Below are 22,084 nucleotides of genomic sequence, written 5' to 3' on the forward strand. Positions count from 1 at the left end.
AAGGAAGGGCAGAGAAAGAGGAAGAATAAAGGAAGAGTAAAGAGGAGGAAGGAATAGGAGGAGAGAAAGAGGAATAATAGAGAGAGGAGGGGAGAGGAGGAAGGAAGGAGAGACAGAGGAAGAATAGATGGAGAGTAAAGAGGAGGAAGGAAGGGGTAGGAGAGAAAGAGGAAGAATAGTGGGGAGGAGAAGAGGAATGGAGGAAAGAAGGAAGGAAGATGAGAGAGGAAGAATAGAGGAAGGGGGAGGAGAGGAAGAAGGAAGGGAGAAAGATAAGAAAAAAATAGAGGAAGGAGGGGGAGAAGAGGAAAGGAAGTAAAGATGAGAGAAAGAGGAAAAATAGAGGGAGGGGGACAAGAAGGAAGGAAGGAAGATGCATCAAAATGAAGGAAAGAGGGAAGAAATGAAGGGAAGGATGGGAAAAATGAATGAAGGACAATTAACACTATCCACAATAATGCACCCATTTGGCATTCTTCCCGCAAAAACCAGCAAATTTCTTGCACACTAAGCTAGGAATGATTAAGTCAGTTGTGCCAGATTTTACCATCTTTTTTAGCCACGGTTCTTAACCAAATCCCTGAAATCGTCAAGTTAATCGTGTGGCCATTAAGTCCGGCTTGCCCCATGACTTTGCTTGTTGGGAGCTGACTGAGGAGTCACCAGTGGCTGTGCAGTTTTTACACACCATTATAAGCTTTTCTTTCAAAAGGGAATTTCAGAAGCGTTTATGAAAACTTGCAGGGCAATGTATTCTTTATAAGGGATGCGGTAGTTCAGTGGCTAAGCTTGTCGATCAGAAAGGTCGCCAGTTCGAATCCCTCGTGCCGTGTAACAGGGTGAGCTCCTGTGACTTGTCCCAGCAGCTTCTGCCAATCTAGCAGTTTGAAAGCATGTAAAAAATGCAAGTAGAAAAATAGGAAACACCTTTGGTGGGAAGATCACAGTGTTCCGTGCGCCTTCCGGCGTTGAGTCATGCTGGCCACAAAAAATATGTACTATTAAATTAGAGCAGTGCATTTATGAGCATTTATGCATTATTTTCTCTTTCCTTTTTCATTTCTTTTTCTTTCTCCCTCTTTATCTTTCTTTTTCTTTCCCTCTTTCTTCCTTCCTTCCTTCCTCATTATGTACAGGGAGTCCTTGACTTAACGACCACAATTTAGCCCAAAATTTCTGTTGCTAAACAAGACACTTGTTAAGTGATATTTTGCCCCCTTCTTATGACCTTTCTTGTTACAGTTGTCAAGTGAATCACTGCAGTTGACAAAATTAGTGACATGGTTCTTAAGTGAATCTGGCTTCTGCAAGTAGAAAAATAGGAAACACCTTTGGTGGGAAGGTCACAGCATTCTGTGTCCCTTTAGTATTGACTCATGCCGGCCACGTGAGTACAGAGACGTTTTCAGACAACGCTGTCTCTTCGGCTTTGAAATGGAGATGAGCACCGCCCCCTAGAGTCGGGAACGACTCTAGCACATATGTGAGAGGGGAACCTTTACCTTTATATTTTTTATGAAAAATCATGATTTTCCATTGTTTAAAGAGTACAGTAGTCCTTGACGTATGACCACGATTGAGTCCAAAATTTCTGTTGCTAAGTGAGACTGCCGATTTTACAACTTTTCTTGCCACTGTTGCTAAGTGAAACACTGCAGTTGTTAAGCTAGTAACACGGTTGTAAAGTGAATCTGGCTTCCCTATTGACTCTGCTTGTCAGAAGGTCGTGAAAGGGGAATCACGTGACACTGCAACCGTCGTAAGTACGAACCAGTTGCCAAGCATCCGGATTCTGATCACGTTCAGCGTGAGGATGCTGTAACAATCATAAGCGTGAAAAACGGGCGTAAGTCACTTTTTTCAGCGCCATTGTAATCTTGGTCACTAAATGAACTGCCGTAAATTGAGGACTAGCTGTACTATTCCCAATCACAAAAGCAAATCTGGAACAAAAGAATGAAAGGCATGTAGAAATATGAAAGTTAAGATATACCTCATGAAACTGGGCATTTTTGTTGCAGTAAAATAAGGCATTTGCACCAAATCACAACTTTCTGCTTTTTCATAACAATATCTACAAGCCATTTCTATAAAGAGCCATCAATCTACTCAGTAAAACCCAAAATCAAAGTTCCATTCTTTTCCATTTCAAGCAGGAAGTTCAGAAACGGTATCTGCATGTAAATAAAAGTACTTACCGTTCAGTGGTGGGTTTCAAATTTTTTTGGAACCTACTCTGTGGGTGTGGCCTCCTTTGTGGGAGTGGCTTGCCAGCCATGTGACCTGGTGGGAGTGGCTTGCCAGCCATGTGTTTTCTCTCTCTCTCCTTCCTTTTGTCTGTCCCTTTTTCTTTTTTTCTTTCAACTCTCACTTTTTCTTTCTTTCTTTCTTTCTTTTTATTTATTTATTTATTTATTTATTTCTCTCTCTCTCTCTCTCTCTCTCTCTCTGTCAGTCTCTCTTTCTCTCTCTCTCTCTCTCTCTCTCTCTGTATCAGTGGTGGGTTTCAAAAAATTTTGGAACCGCTTCTGTAGGTGTGGCCAGACTTCCGAGTCCATTGGTGGAACCTCTTCTAACCGGTTCGGTAGATTTGATGAACCGGTTCTACCAAATAGGTGCGAACTGGCAGGAACCCACTTCTGTAACCGTTAATATTCTTTTCTTTAATCAAAATAGCCAATTTTGCCATTTGAGCCAACGCCATCAACTTCTGCAACTATTTGTCCATAGTAGAAATCAAAGTGGAACTCAATGCCACTTTTTTCTTATCTTTCCTCACTTCTCCCCCCCCCCTTCCTCCTCCTCACTGCTTTTCTATTTACTATTTTGTATCTTATAGTGTTTTTATAACACAATAAAAATGTTAAACGGATGAAACCAGGCATTTTTTTAAATTTCATTTCATTTTCATTTCAAGTGCCGTGGTAGTTAGTATTGCAAGCTAATTCTGACTGCCCACTGCCAGCAATTTGGCTGTCTCCTGACCGGGTCAAGGTCGACTCAGCCTTCCATCCTTCCGAGGTCGGTAAAATGAGGTCCCCGATTGTTGGGGGCAATAGGTTGACTCTGTAAACCGCTTAGAGCACCATGAAGCGGTGTGTAAGTGCTATTGCACTTACGGGAGGTGGGGGTGGGAGGCACTGTTTTGCAGTGGTTCTCCTCCTACCTCTCGGACAGGTCGCAGTCGGTGTTGGTCGGGGGGCAGAGATCGTCCCTGAGGCCCCTAACATGCGGGGTGCCGCAGGGTTCGGTCTTATCCCCCCTACTATTTAACATATACATGAAACCGCTGGGCGAGATCATTTGGAGGCACGGGATAAAATACCATCAATATGCGGACGATACGCAACTGTATCTGTCCCCCCGTGCCAACTCAATGAAGCGGTGGACGTGATGAACCAGGGTCTTGAGGCCGTTAAGAACTGGATGAGCGCTAACAAACTGGTACTCAACCCGGACAAGACCAAGTGGCTGTTGTGTTTCCCTCCCAACAATTTGGCCAATGTTCCAACACTTAGGCTGGGGGGTCAAATTTTATACCCCTCAGATAGGGTCCGCAACCTAGGAGTCCTCCTGTATCCACAGCTGACTTTTGACCATCAGTTGTCGGCTGTGACCAGGGGGGCATTTGCCCAGGTTCGCCTGGTCCGCCAGTTGCGGCCCTACCTAAACCGGGAGGCTCTCGCAACAGTCACTCGAGCCCTTGTGATCTCTAGGCTGGAATATTGCAATGGGCTCTACATGGGGTTGCCCTTGAAGTGCATCCGGCGACTGCAGTTAGTCCAGAATGCAGCCACGCGAGTGATAGTGGGCGCACCGCGGTTCGCCCACGTTACACCCATCCTCCGCGAGCTGCACTGGCTACCTGTCGATCTCCGGGTGCGCTTCAGGGTACTGATGACCACCTTTAAAGCACTCCATGGTAGTGGATCTGGGTACTTGAGAGACCGCCTTCTGCCGATTACCTCCCTCCGACCGATTAGATCGCACAGACTGGGCCTCCTCCGAATCCCATCCGCCAGTCAATGTCGACTGGCGACTACACGGAGGAGAGCCTTTTCTGTTGCAGCTCCGACCCTGTGGAACGACCTCCCCGTCGAGATCCGTACCCTCACCACCGTCCAGACCTTCCGCGCAGCCCTCAAGACCTGGCTCTCCCATCAGGCCTGGGGATAGGTTCCCAATTTACCCGCCCGAGTGTTGACTGTTGAATGAAAGTTGTGTTTTATTATTTTCTTCTGTTGCACATTGTTTGTCTTCTGATATTGCACCCCCTTCTCTGTGATTGTAAGCCGCCTTGAGTCCCCTCAGGGAAAAGGGCGGCCTATAAATCTTAATAAAATGTCTAAAATGTCTAAAATAAAAAAAATTGCTGGTGCTATTGCTATTTTTGAATGGCATTATAAGACAGCAAATCATACAATGTGTCAAATGCAATCAAAAGCCTTTTGGGAGTTTTCTGGTGGTTGGCAGGTTGTAGCATCTTCACCCGCGTGAAACTTTCTTGAAACTTAGGGAGACTCAAGGTTAAAACACATAAAGAATGGTTGCAGGAATTGGGTATGTCTAATTTAAAGAAAATAAGGACTAAGAGTGACATGATAGCAGTTTCCCAATACCTCGGGCTACCCCAAAGGAGTCAAAACACCTGAAGGCAGAACAAGAAGTGGTGGATGGAAGCTAATCAAGGAGAGAAGCAACCTAGAACTAAGGAGAAATTTCCAGACAGTGAGAACAATTAATAAATCAATTCCTTCAACCAAATACACGCATACCTTGCCTCTTGACTGCTTCATAACTCATAGAATTCAGCACATTTTAATGTGAACATTTTGTACTTGTTTGTCTGGTATGTGACACGGAAGCTAGAATTTCTCAGCGTCGGCTGACTCATTACCCCGCAAAAAAGGGTGATGTGTTACATGGTTGGTTTGACACTTATTATGTTTTAATGCTTATCATGCCTCCTGGAGCCAATTAATGACAAGTACTGAGATGCTAATAGACTTGGTGGCAGCTTTTCTGACCTTTCACTTGGCTTGAGATTGCTTGATAAGCTAACAATGATGACTATTTAACTTCAAATGTCATTTAAACTCAGCCATCCATCTATCATTGGCCTAATTCCTAATTCACAAATATTTTGGCATTTCCCTCATTCTTTGGCCCTTCCTTCCTTCCTCCGTCCCTCCCTGTCTTTGCTCCCTTCCCATTCCTATAAAGCTAAGGCTGCAACTAAATAATCATTGTTGTTGATGCCAAATGTTCATAGGTTATAAATTACCTGTTCCGATAGCATATTCCATTATTCCAATATATCACTCATTCCAAAACGGTAGAAAAACCACAACAGAAAATACTTGCTGATATGTTTCCAGTTTATTTATTTGGTGATGCCAGTAATACTGGAAGCGGCAGATAGGAGGGACACATCTATACCATAGCAGTATTCACTTCTAGCTTTAGACCAAGAATTCAGATTAAGTCAATAGGCAGTAAGTCAATAGGTTGGAGGGCAGAGATCGACCCCTAGGCCCCTGAATTATGGGGTGCCACAGGGTTCGGTCCTGTCCCCCCTCCTGTTCAACATTTACATGAAGCCGCTGGGTGAGATCATTCGACGGCACGGGATAAAATGTCATCAGTATGCGGACGATACACAATTGTATCTGTCTGCCCCGTGCCAACTCAGTGAAGCGGTTGACGTGATGTGTCAGTGCCTCGAGGCTGTTAGGGTCTGGATGGGGATTAACAAGCTTGCACTTAATCCGGATAAGACTGAGTGGCTGGTGTGTTTCCCTCCCACCAATTGGCCAAGTATTCCATCTCTCAGGCTGGGGGGTCAAACAGTACGCCCCTCAGACAGGGTTCGCAATTTGGGAGTCCTCCTGGACCCACAGCTGACTTTTGAACATCATTTGTCGGCTGTGACCAGGGGGACATTTGCCCAGGTTCGCCTGGTGCACCAATTGCGTCCCTACCTGAACTGGGAGGCCCTCACAACAGTCACTCGTGCCCTTGTGACCTCAAGACTGGACTACTGCAACGTGCTCTACATGGGGCAGCCCCTGAAGAGCATTCGGAGACTTCAGCTTGTCCAGAATGTAGCCGTGCGAGCGATCGTGGGTGTACCTCGGTACACCCACGTCACACCTATCCTCCGCGAGCTGCACTGGCTGCCTATTGGTCTTCGGATACGCTTCAAGGTGCTAGTCGTCACTTATAAAGCCCTTCATGGTATTGGACCTGGGTACTTGAGAGACCGCCTCTTGCCAATTACCTCCCAAAGGCCCATTAGATCCCACAGATTAGGCCTCCTCCGAATTCCATCCACTGGCCAATGCCGATTGACTACCACCCAGAGGAGGGCCTTCTCTGTGGCTGCTCCAGCCCTCTGGAACGAGCTCCCCGTGGAGATTCGGACCCTCACCATCCTCCAGGCTTTCCGCAAAGCCCTTAAAACCTGGCTGTTCCAACAGGCCTTGGGCTGATGAGTTCTTGTCCCCGCTCGAATGGTGTGGCTGTTGATTGTTTTTAAATTGTGGTATTGTTTTGTCCGTGTCTTTTTTTATCCTGTCTGTATCCCCTCCCCCCCCCCCCCGACTTGGTTTGTGAGCCGCCCTGAGTCCCTCTGGGAATAGGGCGGCATAGAAATACAATAAAATCGAAATCGGGGAAAAAAATCAGTACAATTGTTGAAAAAAATGAAATAGCACTATTAACTTGGCAAGTAGGAAACAATGTACAAAATATATTCTCCCCTCCCCCACCGCATTTTTCTATTTGCAGGAGAATATGGAATATAACATAATCACTGTGACTCAGGATTGAACGGTGGAGTCCTTTGGAGTTCTCTCCGAACTTAGTTCTTGCATGCGGATGTTTCATTATTTGACAGGGTAGTAGCATCAAGGGTAAGATAACAAAGAGAGCTTTTTCTTCCTCGCCCTGCAAAAAGCTAGTAAGGTCTGAGGCCCTGCTCAGTCACCACGCAGTACAGCCTAAAATGTACATAGAGAGCAGAGAGGAGCACCGCCAGAAGGATGATGACTCCAACCATCTTCAATATTTCTTCCCACTTTTTTCTGAAAAGGGCAGAGAAAAGAGAACAGCTTGCTAGGAGAACAATGGCTAATTCACGATGCTCCCTAGCCCTTTCATTAGCCGGGCGTTTTCGAAACTGTGTCATCTCTACTCAAACGAGCCCTGTTGCTTAAGGAATCCTCGGAACTGTCGCCCAGCTTATCTAGCGGATATCAGATGTAGTTTATCAAGGGATTCTCAAACGCCTCCCATCCTACAGGGCACCAGAGGGGAAGGTTGTAGTGGTGGGTTCTGGATCCCGGTGCAACGGGTACGGGGCAACGGAGCCAAGCGTTCACTACATGCACGCGCGCAGCGCACGCATGCTTACTTACTGCCTGCAACCCTCCAGATGCTCGGCGGAGCGTTGCGCAGGTGCCGTATACTTCGTGTGCATGCACGGATGCCCCGATCGGCTCAAATACACGTAAGGGTGGATGGGCCCTCTGGAGCACCATACTCGACCTGTACCTGATACTCCCAGCAGGCACCGGTACGCCCATACCGGAGCATACCAGTCACATCCCACCACTGGAAGGTTGGCTCCCTTCGGATATATTTGGGGGCCCACTGGGATAGGAAGTGACACATCGGGCTGCGAGGAGGCCTCAAGAGCAATAATCAGCTCATCTTCAGAAAGGGCACTTAGCATCAAGCAAGGAGTGGCACCACTCATGGGCAAAAGTGAGTTAAGGGGCAACAACACTTTCTTTTTTGATCCAGGCCTTTTAAGGGATATGTCCGACCCTTTGGAACGATCTCCCCGTGGAGATTTGTACCCTCACCACCCTCCAGACCTTCCGCGCAGCCCTCAAGATCTGGCTGTCCCGTCAGGCCTGGGGGTAAAGATTATAATTCGCCCCACCCGAATACTGAATGAATGTTGCTTATTTTTTAATTACATGTTATGTTATACGTCATTGTATGTATCCCCTCCCATATAAGTTGTTAGCCACCCTGAGTCCCCTCAGGGAAAAGGGCGGCCTATAAATAAACTTATTCTAATTCTAATGTCCATTTCCAAATACTTAGAGGGAAAGGGAGAGAAATGAAGGGAACGAAAGGGAAGAATGCTCACCTTGGGTGAATTAAATCTATCTACCGTGTCTCCTTGAAAATAAGTCAGGGTCTTATTTTCTTTTGACCCCTGAAATAAGTGATTGGCCTTATTTTCGGGGGGGTCTTGTTATTTTTGAGGTGCAGGAGGTGGCGAGCATGGTCACTTCATGGTTGCTGCTGTGTTGCAATATTTTTGGGGAGTGGGATTATTTTAGCGGATGCGCTTAAAACCCTGATTGGGCTTATTATCTGGGGAGGTCTTATTTTCTGGAAACAGGGTACAAAAACTGCCTATGTTGATTAAAATAAGACATACCTGCACCTGCATCTCTCCTTTCCCAGATTCCTCCTTACAATCTGGAAGCCATGAGGGTCAAATAACAAAACAATACGTGAATAGGTTTCCAGGCACATCTCTGACATTAATAGGTTTATTGATTATGGAGTCATTGCCTAAACTGCACGATTTGTAGGAAATAATTGGAATGCATCAGATTTTGATTAGCAAAACCCCCTCCAAGTCGCATGGGTGCCTCTCACCTAATTCATCTTTTCCAGATATATTTTCTTTCTTTTTTTAAAATAATAATAATCTGGTCCCATTTCTCCAACTAGTAAGTATTATTAAAAGTCTTAATTTTTTAAAATGCATTATTCGGAAAAGCTTGTTGCAGGGTCTGACACGGCTATTCTTCTACAGTCTCCAATAATTTTTTTGCAACTCTTTCCCAAGTAAAAGCAATATGCAAATTATATACACGCAGCTCTATTCTCTGAAATGCAAGACTTAAAATAAGAAATGCTAGATTTCGCTGATTTGCGAGCTGGCCTGTTTTACTTCTAATTCCTCAGATACGTTTTTTTGTATTATTAACCCGGTACCACTTTTCCAACAAGCAAATGTTATTAAAAGGCTAATTTTTTTTACAAAAATCTGTTATTCAGAAAAGCTGCTTCCAGACTCTTAACCCAGCTCTCCTTCTCTAATGTCCAATACTTTTTTGCAACTCTTGTGAATCTTCCCAGCTAAATACAATATGCAAATTATATACATAGAACACGATTCTCTGAAATGTGAAACTTCAAAAAAGAAATGCTAGATTTCATTTATTTGCAGAAGGACATGTGATAAACTTCAGATCCGTTCTAATTCCTCAGATACGTATCATAGTGTCTCTATAGTCAAAACGTTTTTATTTTATGATCAACCGATAATAGTTGAATTTCTCTCCACTTTCTCCCTCTCTCTAAATCAGCCTTTCTCAAGTTTTTTACCTGGAAGACACAATTTCCATAAAAATATTATATGTATAGTTGGCATTGCATGGTGCACAAAGTTTAAAAAATTTCTATATATTTTATGGACCCTGATGAAACCCTAAGCGATCCCGTTTGAGAAAGGCCGATCTAAATGATGGGCTGTGGGGCTACTGATTCTCCAGAGGGATTCAGGATGTCCTTCACAAGGTCTCTTTCCTGAGGGATGAAGCTCCAAAATACCCAGATGGAGCCATGTGAAAGTGGTGTTTCCATCACTCCTGGGGAAAAAGAGTACAGTATTTTTCAGATTATAAGACGCACCAGAGTATAAGATGCCCATTAGCTTTTGGTGAGGAAAATAAGAAAAAAGATATACTCTGCCTCTGCCTACCAGCATCCATGGTATTCATCTGGCTAGCGTCCTGTCAGTGTGTGAGAGAGTTGAGGGCTGTTGGGAAACAAACTGTATTTGCTGTGTGAGCAACAAGGAAGGAGACAGCAAGGAGCCTGGGCGTGGCTTGTTCTGTATTAAAGCTGCATGCTGTGCTGATATCTGAAACTAAAACTGAAAGTGAAACTTCTCTCCTCTGTTGAACTACCACGTTGGAAAACCTGCTTTGGGTATTGTATATTTACTTAATGTGTTATATTATATATAGAGAAGCTATTGAATCCTGATGGATCAGTTACTTGTGTGTGCTTTCTGGATGTGATTGCTGCAAAAAACTGACACATCATTGCAGCAAATAGCGAACAGCCAGATCAGCTTCAGCACATTATTACAGTCTGATTCAGCATGAGCAGCTGATTGGCGGGTGGATTGACCACAATCACCTGTTCCAAGCTGCAGGGATTGCCACAGACCATCACCTCCTCCGTGCCTCATGTTCGTTTTGACTACATTCTGTGTATAAGACACACCCAAAGTTTTACCTTCTTTAAGTGGGGGGGGGGGAGTGCGTCTTATACTCTTAAAAATACAGTAACTTCTCTTCTTAAATGAAAGGTTTCCCACCCTGATTGAGCTCTTGAGCTCAGAGTTCAAAAGACAAAGGTGCAGCATTTATCCCTGAGACTTCTGGTGTGGAATACAGGTAGTCCTTGACTTACAACAGTTCATTTAGCGACCATTCAAAGTTACATCGGCCCTGAAAAAATGACTTATGACTGTTTTTCATGATTACGAACCATCGCAGCATCCTCACAGTCATGTGATCTAAATCCAAACACTTGGCAACTGACTCGTATTTATGACGGTGGTGGTGTCCCAGGATGACGTGATCCCCCTTTTCTTTAAAAAGTCAATGAGGAAACTGGATTCACTTAACAACTGTTTTACGAATTTGACAACTGCGGTGATTCACTTAACAACGGTTGCAGGGGAGGTTGTAAAACAGGGCAAATTCACAACAAATGTTTCACTTAGTAATGTTGGGCTCAATTATGGCGGTAAGTCGAGGACTACCTGTATATCAGGCATTCTTGCTCCTCACTTTGAGCATTAATTAGTTCATCCCCTAATATAAATATTTACATTACATTAAGTAACTATTATCTATTAAGTATTTATGCTCTTCATATACCTGTTTTCCTTGAGAAGGAGTTCCTTTGGAAAGCAATTCTCTGCTCCGCACTTCAGAATCTTCCCTTCCTGTCATCTCTTTAAATATTTCCTCCCGCAGACCTTGGATAGATGTTTCCAGCCACTCCTCCACGCTCAGATGGGGTGTTTCAGGCGCCGCCTCTTGGAGGTGGTTTTGGGATATCTCAAGCCACTCCTTCACGTCTTGCTTGGATTCCTCCGGATATCCTTCCTGAACGTTTTGTATGGATTCTTGGAGCCATCCCTCCAGGTTTTTCCTAGATCCGTCCGAGGACTCTCGTCTGAGTTTTCCCAGAGATGCTTGTAGCCATCCTTGCAATCCTGTTCTGGATGCAGTAGATCCATGGTCTCTGGAATTTGCTAAAGCAACCTGGAGCCATCCACTGCTTAAGGTTTTTTCAGAGGCGGCAGATATTATCTGAAGCACTCTCTCACTGCTCTCTTCCACACTTCTTCCTTTGGAGTATTGTTCGTTCAAATCCAGGATGCCCTTAATAGAGGCTTCCAGCCACTCTTGAACATCTAGATGGGATGCCTCGGGGCCTTCCTCTTCCAGGCTGCTTACACTTGTCTGAAGCCACACTTTGACGTCTTGATTGTCTGCTTCAGAGCTTTCCCCTTCCAGGTTGTTCAAGGAATCTTGAAGCCATTCCTCTAGAACTGGTCCAGGTTCAGTAGAAGACGAGAGTTTTTCTAAGGATCTTTGAAGCCAGGGGAGTACATTGTCCACAGGTCCTTCCGAATATTGCTTCCTGAGGTTCTCTATTGATTTTTCAAGCCATTCCTTCTTTAGGCTGCTTCGAGAACCCGACCTGGACTTTTGTAGATCCTGAATGCTTTGGATAGAGGCCTCAAGCCATTCCTGAACGTCTAGATGGGGTGCTTCCGATCCTTCCTCTTCTAGGTTGTTGATAGATGTTTGAAGCCATTCTTTGACATCTTGGTTGTCTACTTTAGAACTTTCCTCTTCCAGGCTTTTCAAGGAATCTTGAAGCCATTTCTCTAGAACCGGTTTCGATTCAGTAGATGCCGAGAGGCTTTCTAACGATTTTTGGAGCCACGGCAATATACTGTCCACAGGTCCCTCTGAATATTGCTTCTTGAGGTTCTCTATTGATTTTTCAAGCCATTCTTTCTTTAGGCTGCTTCGAGACTCCGCTTCGGACTTTTGAAGGTCTTGAATGCTTTGGATAGAAGCCTCAAGCCATTCCTGCACCTTCAGAAGGGATGTTTCTGGACCTTCTTTCTGGAGTTGATTTAAGGACATATCCAGCCAATCGTTCACATCTTTCCTGGATGCTTCAGGAGATTCCTCCTGAAGATTTATCAGAGATTCTTTAAGCCATGGTTTCAGGCTGAGTCTCGATGCCTCTTTTAGGTTTTTCAAAGATTCCTGAAGCCATTCCAGGACGTTTTGAGTGGATTCTTTGGACTTTTTGGTTTTCAGGTTCTCTAGAGAAGCTTTAAATATGTTTTTCAGGGATTGAGATTTCATCTTATCCAGATTATCTTCTGGCTTTGTATCCTGTCCACTTGTTTGCCAGATACTCACAAAGCACCTTTTGTGCTCTCTATTCAGAAGTGATGTTAATTGGTCTCTGCACAATGACCTGGAGCAGTCCCTCCTCCGTTTTCTCTCTCTAGAAAAATCAGAATGTTAGATAGGCATCTGAACAAAAAACAAAATAGTCTTAGCGAACTCTAATGGAGTTAATGAGACGCATCTCTAATTGCACGTGGTGGCTCAGTGGCTAAGACACTGAGCTTGTCAATCAGAAAGGTTGGCAGTTAGGTGGTTCGAATCCCTAGTGCCACATAACTGAGTGAGCTCCCGTTACTTGTTCCAGCTTCTGCCAACCTAGCAGTTCGAAAGCACGTAAAAAATGCAAGTAGAAAAATAGGGACCAGCTTTGGCAACAGGGTTCTGTGCACCTTCGGCATTGAGTCATTCCGGCCACATGACCACAGAGACGTCTTCAGACAGCACTGGCTCTTCGGCTTTGAAACGGAGATGAGCACCGCCCCCTAGAGCCAGGAACGATTAGCACATATGTGCGAGGGGAACCTTTACCTTTACATAACTAATGAGAAGTGCTTGTTGTCAGGAAACTCTCAGTCTAAAAGAAAATCATTATTATTTTGACAGTGGAGAGGTGGAGAGTTTAAAAAACCTACCTTATACATATCTTTGGGAAAGTCCTATTCAGTTCCATGAGACTTACTTGTGTATACGGAGGATTACAACTGTAATGAATTGTAATTCATTAATTTTGTTCTCTCTTTTATCTTTCTTGTGGGAGAGGGCTATTACTTCAATATTGTGAATTTGCTGGAGTGTTGTATGTAACATTTAGATAATAAGAATGTTACATTGTCTTAAAACATCCATTGTAATTTTATCTAAATGTTCATAAGATGGAATTTATATTTAACTGTACACAAATGTGTACATAGACAAATGTCTATGGAGATTCTCAGTTGTCCAGGTCACGGCTGTCCCAAAGATGCTTTATCCAGAGGCAACTGGACTTTCTGGTTTTTCTTTGAAAATGTTTCACTTCTCGTCCAAGAAGCTTCTTCTTCAGAGCTGAAGAAAAGGCTTTTGAAAAAGCATCTTTGGAACTGTACACAAACTTTTTAGTCTTACTAAATAGGTTTGTGTATAGAGGCACAACAATAGTAATAATGTCATTATACAAACTAACATTTTTTGGATTTTTTTTTACAGAATTACGGATGTTTACATTACAACAATATTTAATAATAACTGCTCATATGTAGCCACCAGAATAATGAATTGTCAGGCTCTGGATTACGGGAAGTGATGTTTAACCTACTGCAATAATCAGCTGGATTAGTGCCTAGTAATATGAATTAAAAACAGGAATTTTTTTCTGTTGTGAGATTGTGCGGCGGATGTGAAGTTTCAATTTTATTTATTTGTTTATAGCCTGATTGTCTACAATGCGAAGAAAACTATAGGAAAAGAAGAGACAGAACTGGAAGGCAGAATTAAATGCATCATTAGTTTAGAGGCATTGCTGCAAGAAATCCAGAAGTAGCCTGCTGGATTGCACTCTAACCACTGAGATTGAGATTTGTTTTATTTATATGCCGCCAATTTCCGGGAGGGACTCAGGGCGGCGAACAACTCAAAGGGGGGAAAGGGAACACCGCAGCTCATTATAGCTCTTATGATCATGATGTTACAAGTAAAAAGGCCCTTGAAATGATATATTTGTGTAGCTGGTCTGTTTTGGCCAGTGGTCCCAAGATGAAGATCCCTAAAAGAGAGAATAGCTATGGAGGAATAGCAATAGCAGTTAGACTTATATACTGCTTCATAGGGCTTTCAGCCCTCTCTAAGCGGTTTACAGTCAGCATATTGCCCCCAACAATCTGGCTCCACATTTTAACCACCTCGGAAGGAAGGAAGGCTGAGTCAACCTTGAGCCGGTGAGATTTGAACCGCTGAACTGCAGATAACAGTCAGCTGAAGTGGCCTGCAGTACTGCACCCTAACCACTGCGCCACCTCGGCTCGGAAGATATAAGAGCAGCTAGGGGTCTGTATTAGGGGTTGATAACCACCAGACCACATACAGATGGTGGGAGAAATATCCATCTGGTTCAGTTCCAACTGGGGAGAAAGACACTGGAAACATGGAGGCTGGTTGGAAAGATAAGTTTAATGAAGCAGAACCACCAAGCACATGGTCCTGGTGCAGCTGAGCACATGGAGTTATTTACATGTTCTCTTGGGCCGTGCCCTTGAGCTTTCTGTTCCTGTGCAAGAACATGTATTCTATTGGTTGTAGTCAGACTCCCATGGGGCCATGCGGGGTCATGTTTGTCTGAATCAAGTTTGGTTGAAGCCTGGAGGGTGATCCATTGAGTCAGGTGGTGAGCTCTGCTGCTATAGATAATCTATTATCTCCTGGACAGTGGTGGATTGCCATTATTCTTACTATTGGTTCACTCATGATTGCGTGCGTGTGACACTTCTGCACATGCATAGAAGTGTCCGGGCAGGTGGGTGGAGCCTCCCGCTGCTGCTACTACTGGGCCGAACTGGGAGCAACCCACCTCTGGTCCTGGAGGGTCATGTCTTAATCCCATCACCCTGGAGTTGAAGGTCTTTTTGTCTTGTAGATAGGCCGGCCCAGTCCTGCTGGGGCTATTAACAAAGGGGGGGGGGCTGCTTTCCAAGAGAATGTTTCCCCTTTAGGGAACTATAATATTCTGCTTTTTATAATATTTCTCAAAACATTTCATTCTTCTAGGAGAGGGGTGGACCCACCATTTTGCAACATGCACATCCACTGGGAATCATGTATGCTTTCCCCACCAATGATCTGTATAAGGAGTGAAGGGGAGGTTAATTTATTTATTTAAAAATATATTTTATTTCCCTCCCAACAGTTGTTCCAGGCAATGGAATTCAACCCAGAAGATTGAATATCGTATATGTCCAGGAGAAGGAGCTAAATAGGATTTAATTTGAAAATCAGGGGGTGGGGGTGGGGGAAGAGGGGGAGTCACGATTGCTATCTATTTCAATTTCAATTTCAATTTCATAAAATTTGTATGCCGCCCACTCCCTTGGGACTCTGGGCGGCTTACAGGCAAGATTAAAAAAAAACATTTAAAAATTAAGATAAAAGATACAATTATTAAAATTACACACCATCATTCTGTCTAAGTGGGGCTGGATATTGATCAACAGCCCCAGGCCTGCCGGAACAGCCAGGTCTTGGTGGCTTTATGAAAGGCCGGGAGAGTAGTAAAGGTCCGGATCTCTACGGGTAGATCGTTCCATAGGGCCGGCGCAGCTACAGAGAAGGCCCTCTCCCGGGGGGCCGCAGCCGGCATTGTCTGGTCGACGTCACCCGGAGGAGGCCCAACCTGTGCGATCTTGTTGGTCATTGGGAGGTAAGTGGCAGGAGGCGGTCTCTCAGGTAGCCAGGTCCTAAACCCTGAAGGGCTTTAAAAGTAACGACTAGCACCTTGAAGTGCGTCCGGAGACCAATGAGGAGCCAGTGCAACTCGCGGAGGATGGGTGTAACATGGGTGTATCAATATCGCTCGCCTGGCTGCATTCTACACCAACTTCAGTCTTCGAACCTGGACCCCTTCCAGTCCGGCTTCAGACCTGGTTACAGCACAGAAACCGCTTTGGTCGCATTGACCGATGATCTCTGGAGAGCCAGGGATGGAGGCCATGCCTCCATCTTGGTTCTCCTCGACCTCTCGGCGGCTTTCGATACCATCGACCATGGTATCCTTCTGCGACGACTGCGGGAGGTGGGGGTGGGAGGCACTGTTTTACAGTGGTTCTCCTCCTACCTCTCGGACAGGTCGCAGTCGGTGTTGGTCGGGGGTCAGAGATCGACCACGAGGCCCCTATCATATGGGGTGCCGCAGGGGTCGGTCCTGTCCCCCGTACTATTTAACATCTACATGAAACCGCTGGGCGAGATCATTCGGAGGCACGGGATAAGATACCACCAATATGCGGACGATACGCAGCTGTATCTGTCCGCCCCGTGCCAACTCAATGAAGCGGTGGACGTGATGAACCGGGGTCTTGAAGCCGTTAGGGACTGGATGCGGGCTAACAAGCTTGTACTCAACCCAGAAAAGACCGAGTGGCTGTTGTGTTTCCCTCCCAAAAATTTGGCTAGTGTTCCATCGATCAGGCTGGGGGGGTCAAAATTTACACCCCTCAGACAGGGTTCGCAACTTGGGAGTCCTCCTGGATCCACAGCTGACTTTTGATCACCACCTGTCGGCTGTGACCAGGGGGGCATTTGCCCAGGTTCGCCTGGTGCGCCAGTTGCGACCCTACCTGAATCGGGAGGCTCTCACAACAGTCACTCGCGCCCTCGTGACCTCTAGGCTGGAATACTGCAACGTGCTCTACATGGGGCTGCCCTTGAAGAGCATTCGGCGGCTTCAGCTAGTCCAGAATGCGGCCGCGCGAGTGATCGTGGGTGCACCTCGGTTCGCCCACATAACACCTATCCTCCGCGAGCTGCACTGGCTACCTGTTGGCCTCCGTGTGCACTTCAAGGTGCTTCTTACTACCTATAAAGCCCTTCATGGTAGTGGATCTGCGTACTTGGGAGACCGCCTTCTGCCAATTACCTCCTCCCGACCCATAAGATCCCACAGATTAGGCCTCCTCCGAGTGCCATCTGCCAGCCAGTGTCGGCTGGCAACTACGCGGAGGAGAGCCTTTTCTGTAGCAGCTCCGACCCTCTGGAACGATCTCCCCGTGGGGATTCGTACCCTCACCACCCTTCAGACCTTCCGCACAGCCCTCAAGATCTGGCTATCCCGCCAGGCCTGGGGGTAAAGATCATAGTTTGCCCCCGCCCGAATGTTGAATGAATGTTGTTTGATCTTAACTACACACTGTATTTTTATGTTATTGTATGTCTTCCCCTCCCATAAGTTGTTAGCCGCCCTGAGTCCCCCCAGGGAAAAGGGCGGCCTATAAATAAACACAACTGAACTGAACTGAACTGAACACTCTTCAGGGGCAGCCCCATCTAGAGCGCGGTACAGTAATCCAGTCTTGAGGTGAAAAAAAATGTCTAAAAATGTCTCACCTGCTTAATTCTTTGTCAAAATATTCGCAAAGTTGCTCTTTCTCTCCTCGCATTTGGAGACCGACTCCTATAAGCTCCTTGTTCTCACATGACAACAGGTCACAAATTATCATCTTCTGGCTGCAAAATATCAAGACCTGACTAAAATTAGCCCCTTATTTTTTTTTCCCCTTGAATAATCAAACTTGTTTTAAAAAATTTAAAACATCCCCCGTTTCCCCTCAGCATTGTTCCAAGCAGTGGAGTTCAACACAGAACTATGCATAATGTACGAGCAGGAGAGGGAGCTGAAGGGAATTTAATATGAAACTCTGGAAGAGAAAGTCAGGGTTGCTATCTACAAATTTCTCACATGCTCAGTTCTTCCACAAAATGTTCACAGAGTCTCTGTTTTTCTCCACATCGTCTCACAAGCTCTTTGTTCTCACGGCTGAGCTTTTCTCTGACCAGCAAGAGATTTGAAATTATCGTCGTCTTTCTGCAAATTATGAAGATCAAAGTGAAATTAGGTCTCTTTTTTTACTTAGATCAGCTACTTCTCAAATTTAAAATAAAAATAAAAATACCTTCATGTTTGTACATGTTTATATATTGATATATTTATCTGTACAATTTAATTCAGTTTTGCCTTTTCTCTTACAACAGCCAACAATCTTTGCTAATAGGAAACATTGCTTTAATCAATTGTTGTGTGCTAGCCGATAACCCAGTGTTACCTGGGTATTTATTTATAGGGGGGGGAAATGTCCAGACCAAACATAATTTCTAAAGTTAGATTTTCACCAGAGGGAACCCGCTTGTGGATTACTGTGAAGCCGTTACCATGGCATCTCCACTGCGCTATAGTGTAGAAGCCATTTTACGGCAGTACAGTAGAAGCCAGTTTAAGGCGCAACAGGCTGTATCTTAACAGAACACACACCCCGGGCGGTGTTAGGGGTGTCTTGCCCCCACCAATATTTCTTTCCAGAGGGAAGTCATCTGTGTACCAAGTTTGATTGAAATTGCTCAAGGTAATCCAGTGTTATGCTGGAACGAACACACACACACACACAACACACACTTTTATTCATATAGATATCAGAATTCCTCAGTAAAAGTAACAAATCAGTAAATTTCCCCTGACTTCATCTATATCTCGATCGTATTGTTAAGGGATTTGATTAGCTACTTCAATATTATGGTGATGTCACTATATTTGTTGGATAATTTAAGAACAAATTAATAATTTTTACTTCAGTATTTAGCATTACTATTTATGTTACCAAGGGGTCTTTAGATGTAAACCAGAGGTGGGTTTCTCCTGGTTCACACCGGTACGCCAGAACAGGTTTGTGAAATTTAGCGTAGCTTTTGGAACCCGTTCGTTCGGTGGGACAGTACCAGAACACTCCCGTCCGCCTGCCCCCACTCACTCGCTGCCCGCCTGGTCACTGCTGGATCTCTCTCTCTCTCTCCCCGCCTCACCATGCTTGCAAAGCGTGGCACGAGGGGCAGAAGCCCCCGAACCCAGCGGGAAGCCTAAGCAAAGGAGGAGATGGGCAAAAGAAGGGGTAAACCCTAGCGAGGGCTGCCTGTCGCCAACTTAACTCCACACAGAGCGGGCTGCAGAGCGTGCCATAAGGCAGGTTGATCAGGGCAGCGTGCTGCTGCAATAAGCCGTGCTGCTACTGCTGAAGCTGTGGTGCTTACAACTTTGGTTGTAAGTCAAGGACTTCTTGTACATTTTATAACACGCGTTATAGAGAATTTAATATGAAATTCTGTGGCAGAAAGTCAGGGTTGCTATCAAAACATTTCTCACCTGTTTAGTTCTTCCTCAAACTGTTTGCCGAGTTGTTTTTTTTCTCCACATATTATCACAAGCTCCTTGTTCTCACAGTTGAGCTTCTCTTTATCCAACAACAGATTTGAAATTATTGTTGATTTCCTGTAAGTTATGAAGACACAATGAAATTACTTCCCTTATCTTTTTACTTGAATCAGCAAACCTTTTCCAATTACAAATATAAAAAAAAAATACCTTCATATATGTGTGTTTATGCATTTGTCTGTGTTTGGGTGTCTACATTGAAATTTGATGAAATTAATTTTAATCTAACTCATTTCAGTATGATCTATTTGAAACATTTAAACCTTCTCTTAGGACTTCTAGGACCGTGATGATGAACCTCTGGCACACATGCTCAAAATGGCACATGGAGCTATGTTGCCTGGCATGTGCGGCATCAGCGGTTCCTCTTCCAGGTTTCTGGTGTGCATGCGTGTGTGTGACTATCAGCTTGCCTTTCTGCATGCGGCAACTGGAAGAGCTGGTCTGTGACCATGTGCGCTGGCCAGCTAATCGGTGTGTGCACATACGCGTCAGTAACCAGAAGACTTTCCGGCCAGTGCACAAAACCGGAAGTAAATTTTTCGGGACACGCATGCTCCTTGGGCAACTCCTCTTCCTGCCTGCGGCCCAGACGAGTGTGCACATTCGCCATCACTGTCCTAGGATATTCAATCATTCAGTTTGGATTTAATCTTGTTATCAGTATCGAAACTTGATGAAATTTCTTTTAATCTTAAATTATTTCAGTATGATTTATTTGAGGAAATTGGCGTTCCTTCCTTAAAACAACCAGGAGAGTCGATCATTCAGTTTGGATTTAATGTAGTTATCAGGCTAAAAAAATGGCTGCAATTCAGTGAACTTTGGTACTTGATGGATATAAGGAATTTTAATACAAAAACGGGGGAAATTTTGGGCGACTGAAAGTGCCCCTTTGCAAGCTGAAAGTCCATCACATAAAGGCATTTATGACCATGCCATGACTTACTTAAAATCCAGGTCTTTTGTGTTCTTTAGCTCCTCTTGCAGCCACTTAATTTTCATCTGAAGGGTCTGGAAAAGTCAAAATACATCACAAGTGAAGTGTAAGTATATATGTGTGTATGTATGTTCTCCAGTGCGCTGCTTAGAGAATCCAAACGAATGGTTAATTTCGGTCTGCTTGCCTAGAGACTGAATTGAAGAAACTTGGCCACGCCTCCTCTTTCACTTGGTAGTTCAGTTTTTTCAATTCAGTCTGCCTAAAGAATCACAGTTCAATTTTTTTTTTAGATTTCTTCTTCCTTTGGATTTTCTTTGCAGCACAACAGGTATTTTTCATTTATTTTTAGTCAGTTGTGTTTATAAGGCTATGATTGCAGGCGAGCTGGTTTCCCCGGTCCACCGAAAAGAACCGCTGCAGGGAATTCCCTCCTCATGGGAGAGGAGAAGCCTATAACGGGGCATCTTTGCCTGATTGCTCAGGCAAACATTTTTGCCGCGGATTTACTGGCTTGAGGGCTGTGAGTTCGGTGCGCCGTTCTTGAGTCCCTTTTTAGCACACTTGGAGGCTTGGTTTGCCATCTTCCTGTCGCCTCCTTCTACTTTGCATTTTCTGGCAGCGGGCTGGGCCAAGAGCCATGCGTGGCTTAACCTATTGGCCACATTTTGAATTTCCCAACAGTTTATTTGGCTGCGAATCAAGCCGCTCAGTAGCGGCAGCCATTTTCTTTGCGCGAGCCTCATTGTGAGCGAGATAGGAGATCAGCGGCGTGATTATGATCTTGCTGAGACATCGCTTCTCTCGAGTTTTGGAGTGACTTTCTGTGTGCAGCTTTATTGCTGACTGTGACGCTTCTACTGAGCATCTAGGATCGCTGGGGTTCCTCGCAAGTTTGCCCTGAAATTCCCCCACTGTGTCACCTCGGCGGGCTTCCAACTTTATTATGGCAGAACGTGCCACTGGCCCAACATCTAGGGAGGGGACCTACCCTGGGAGTTTGCGCTTAGAAGCTTCCCCTTCCAGCAGAGTAGGAAGGACAGCCAGCAGGAGTGCAGCTAGCAGATCCAAGTCCAAGTCCAAATCAGCGGCAGCTGATAAGGATGCCCGTCGCAAGCATCGGGCTTTGGACAAGGTGTCCATCAAGACTACTAAGGCAGCAGGTGTTGTGTCCTTGGAGATACGACTGGCGGCTGCCGAGGGACACAGGAGAAGCCCTGATTAGATGAAATGCACCTGCCGGCTGGCGGAAAACTTACAACCCTCTCATTGGTTCCCCGCCTGACAGCCCCACATATAAATAGCTGTCAGGCGCGGCTTGCCTCTCCATTCTATTCTGTTCTATTCCAACAGCTTTGTGTTAATAAATAGTTATTAGAACCTGTTGCCTCCTCAGTCATTGCGTGCGTCTGTAGAAACTATAAAACTGGCGATGAAGGTGTTTGATTTAGACCCGACTCAAGTGCCTGATATGGCCGCCACGACTGTGTTTGCCGCTTTTCGCCCTGAGGCAGAATCCTGGGATGCGTTCCTTGAGCGCTTCGAATGTTTCCTTCAGGCTCACGATCTCACCGGGCTCTCCCTTGAACGGAAATGGCGAGTTTTGCTCAACTACTGTGGCCCCGAAATGTTCACCATGGCTCTGGCATTATC

General features: G+C 45.1%; 1 protein-coding gene across 1 annotated transcript; it reads right to left on the minus strand.

Moving 5' to 3' along the window:
* Positions 1 to 6,958: 6,958 nt before the first annotated feature.
* Positions 6,959 to 21,574, minus strand: LOC148045758 (uncharacterized). Its single transcript, XM_087712232.1, has 6 exons — positions 21,423 to 21,574; positions 20,976 to 21,085; positions 19,423 to 19,552; positions 10,986 to 12,645; positions 10,237 to 10,306; positions 6,959 to 7,116 (listed from the first exon to the last, which is right to left on the minus strand). Exons 1-6 carry the CDS (start codon positions 21,572 to 21,574, stop codon positions 6,959 to 6,961), a joined length of 2,280 nt encoding a protein of 759 aa, XP_087568358.1.
* Positions 21,575 to 22,084: the final 510 nt, after the last annotated feature.

Source organism: Thamnophis sirtalis, unplaced genomic scaffold (genome assembly GCF_051295495.1).
Source record: "Thamnophis sirtalis isolate CommonGarterSnake01/CBP01778 unplaced genomic scaffold, rThaSir2_p1.2 scaffold_4, whole genome shotgun sequence".
NCBI lineage: Eukaryota > Metazoa > Chordata > Lepidosauria > Squamata > Natricidae > Thamnophis > Thamnophis sirtalis.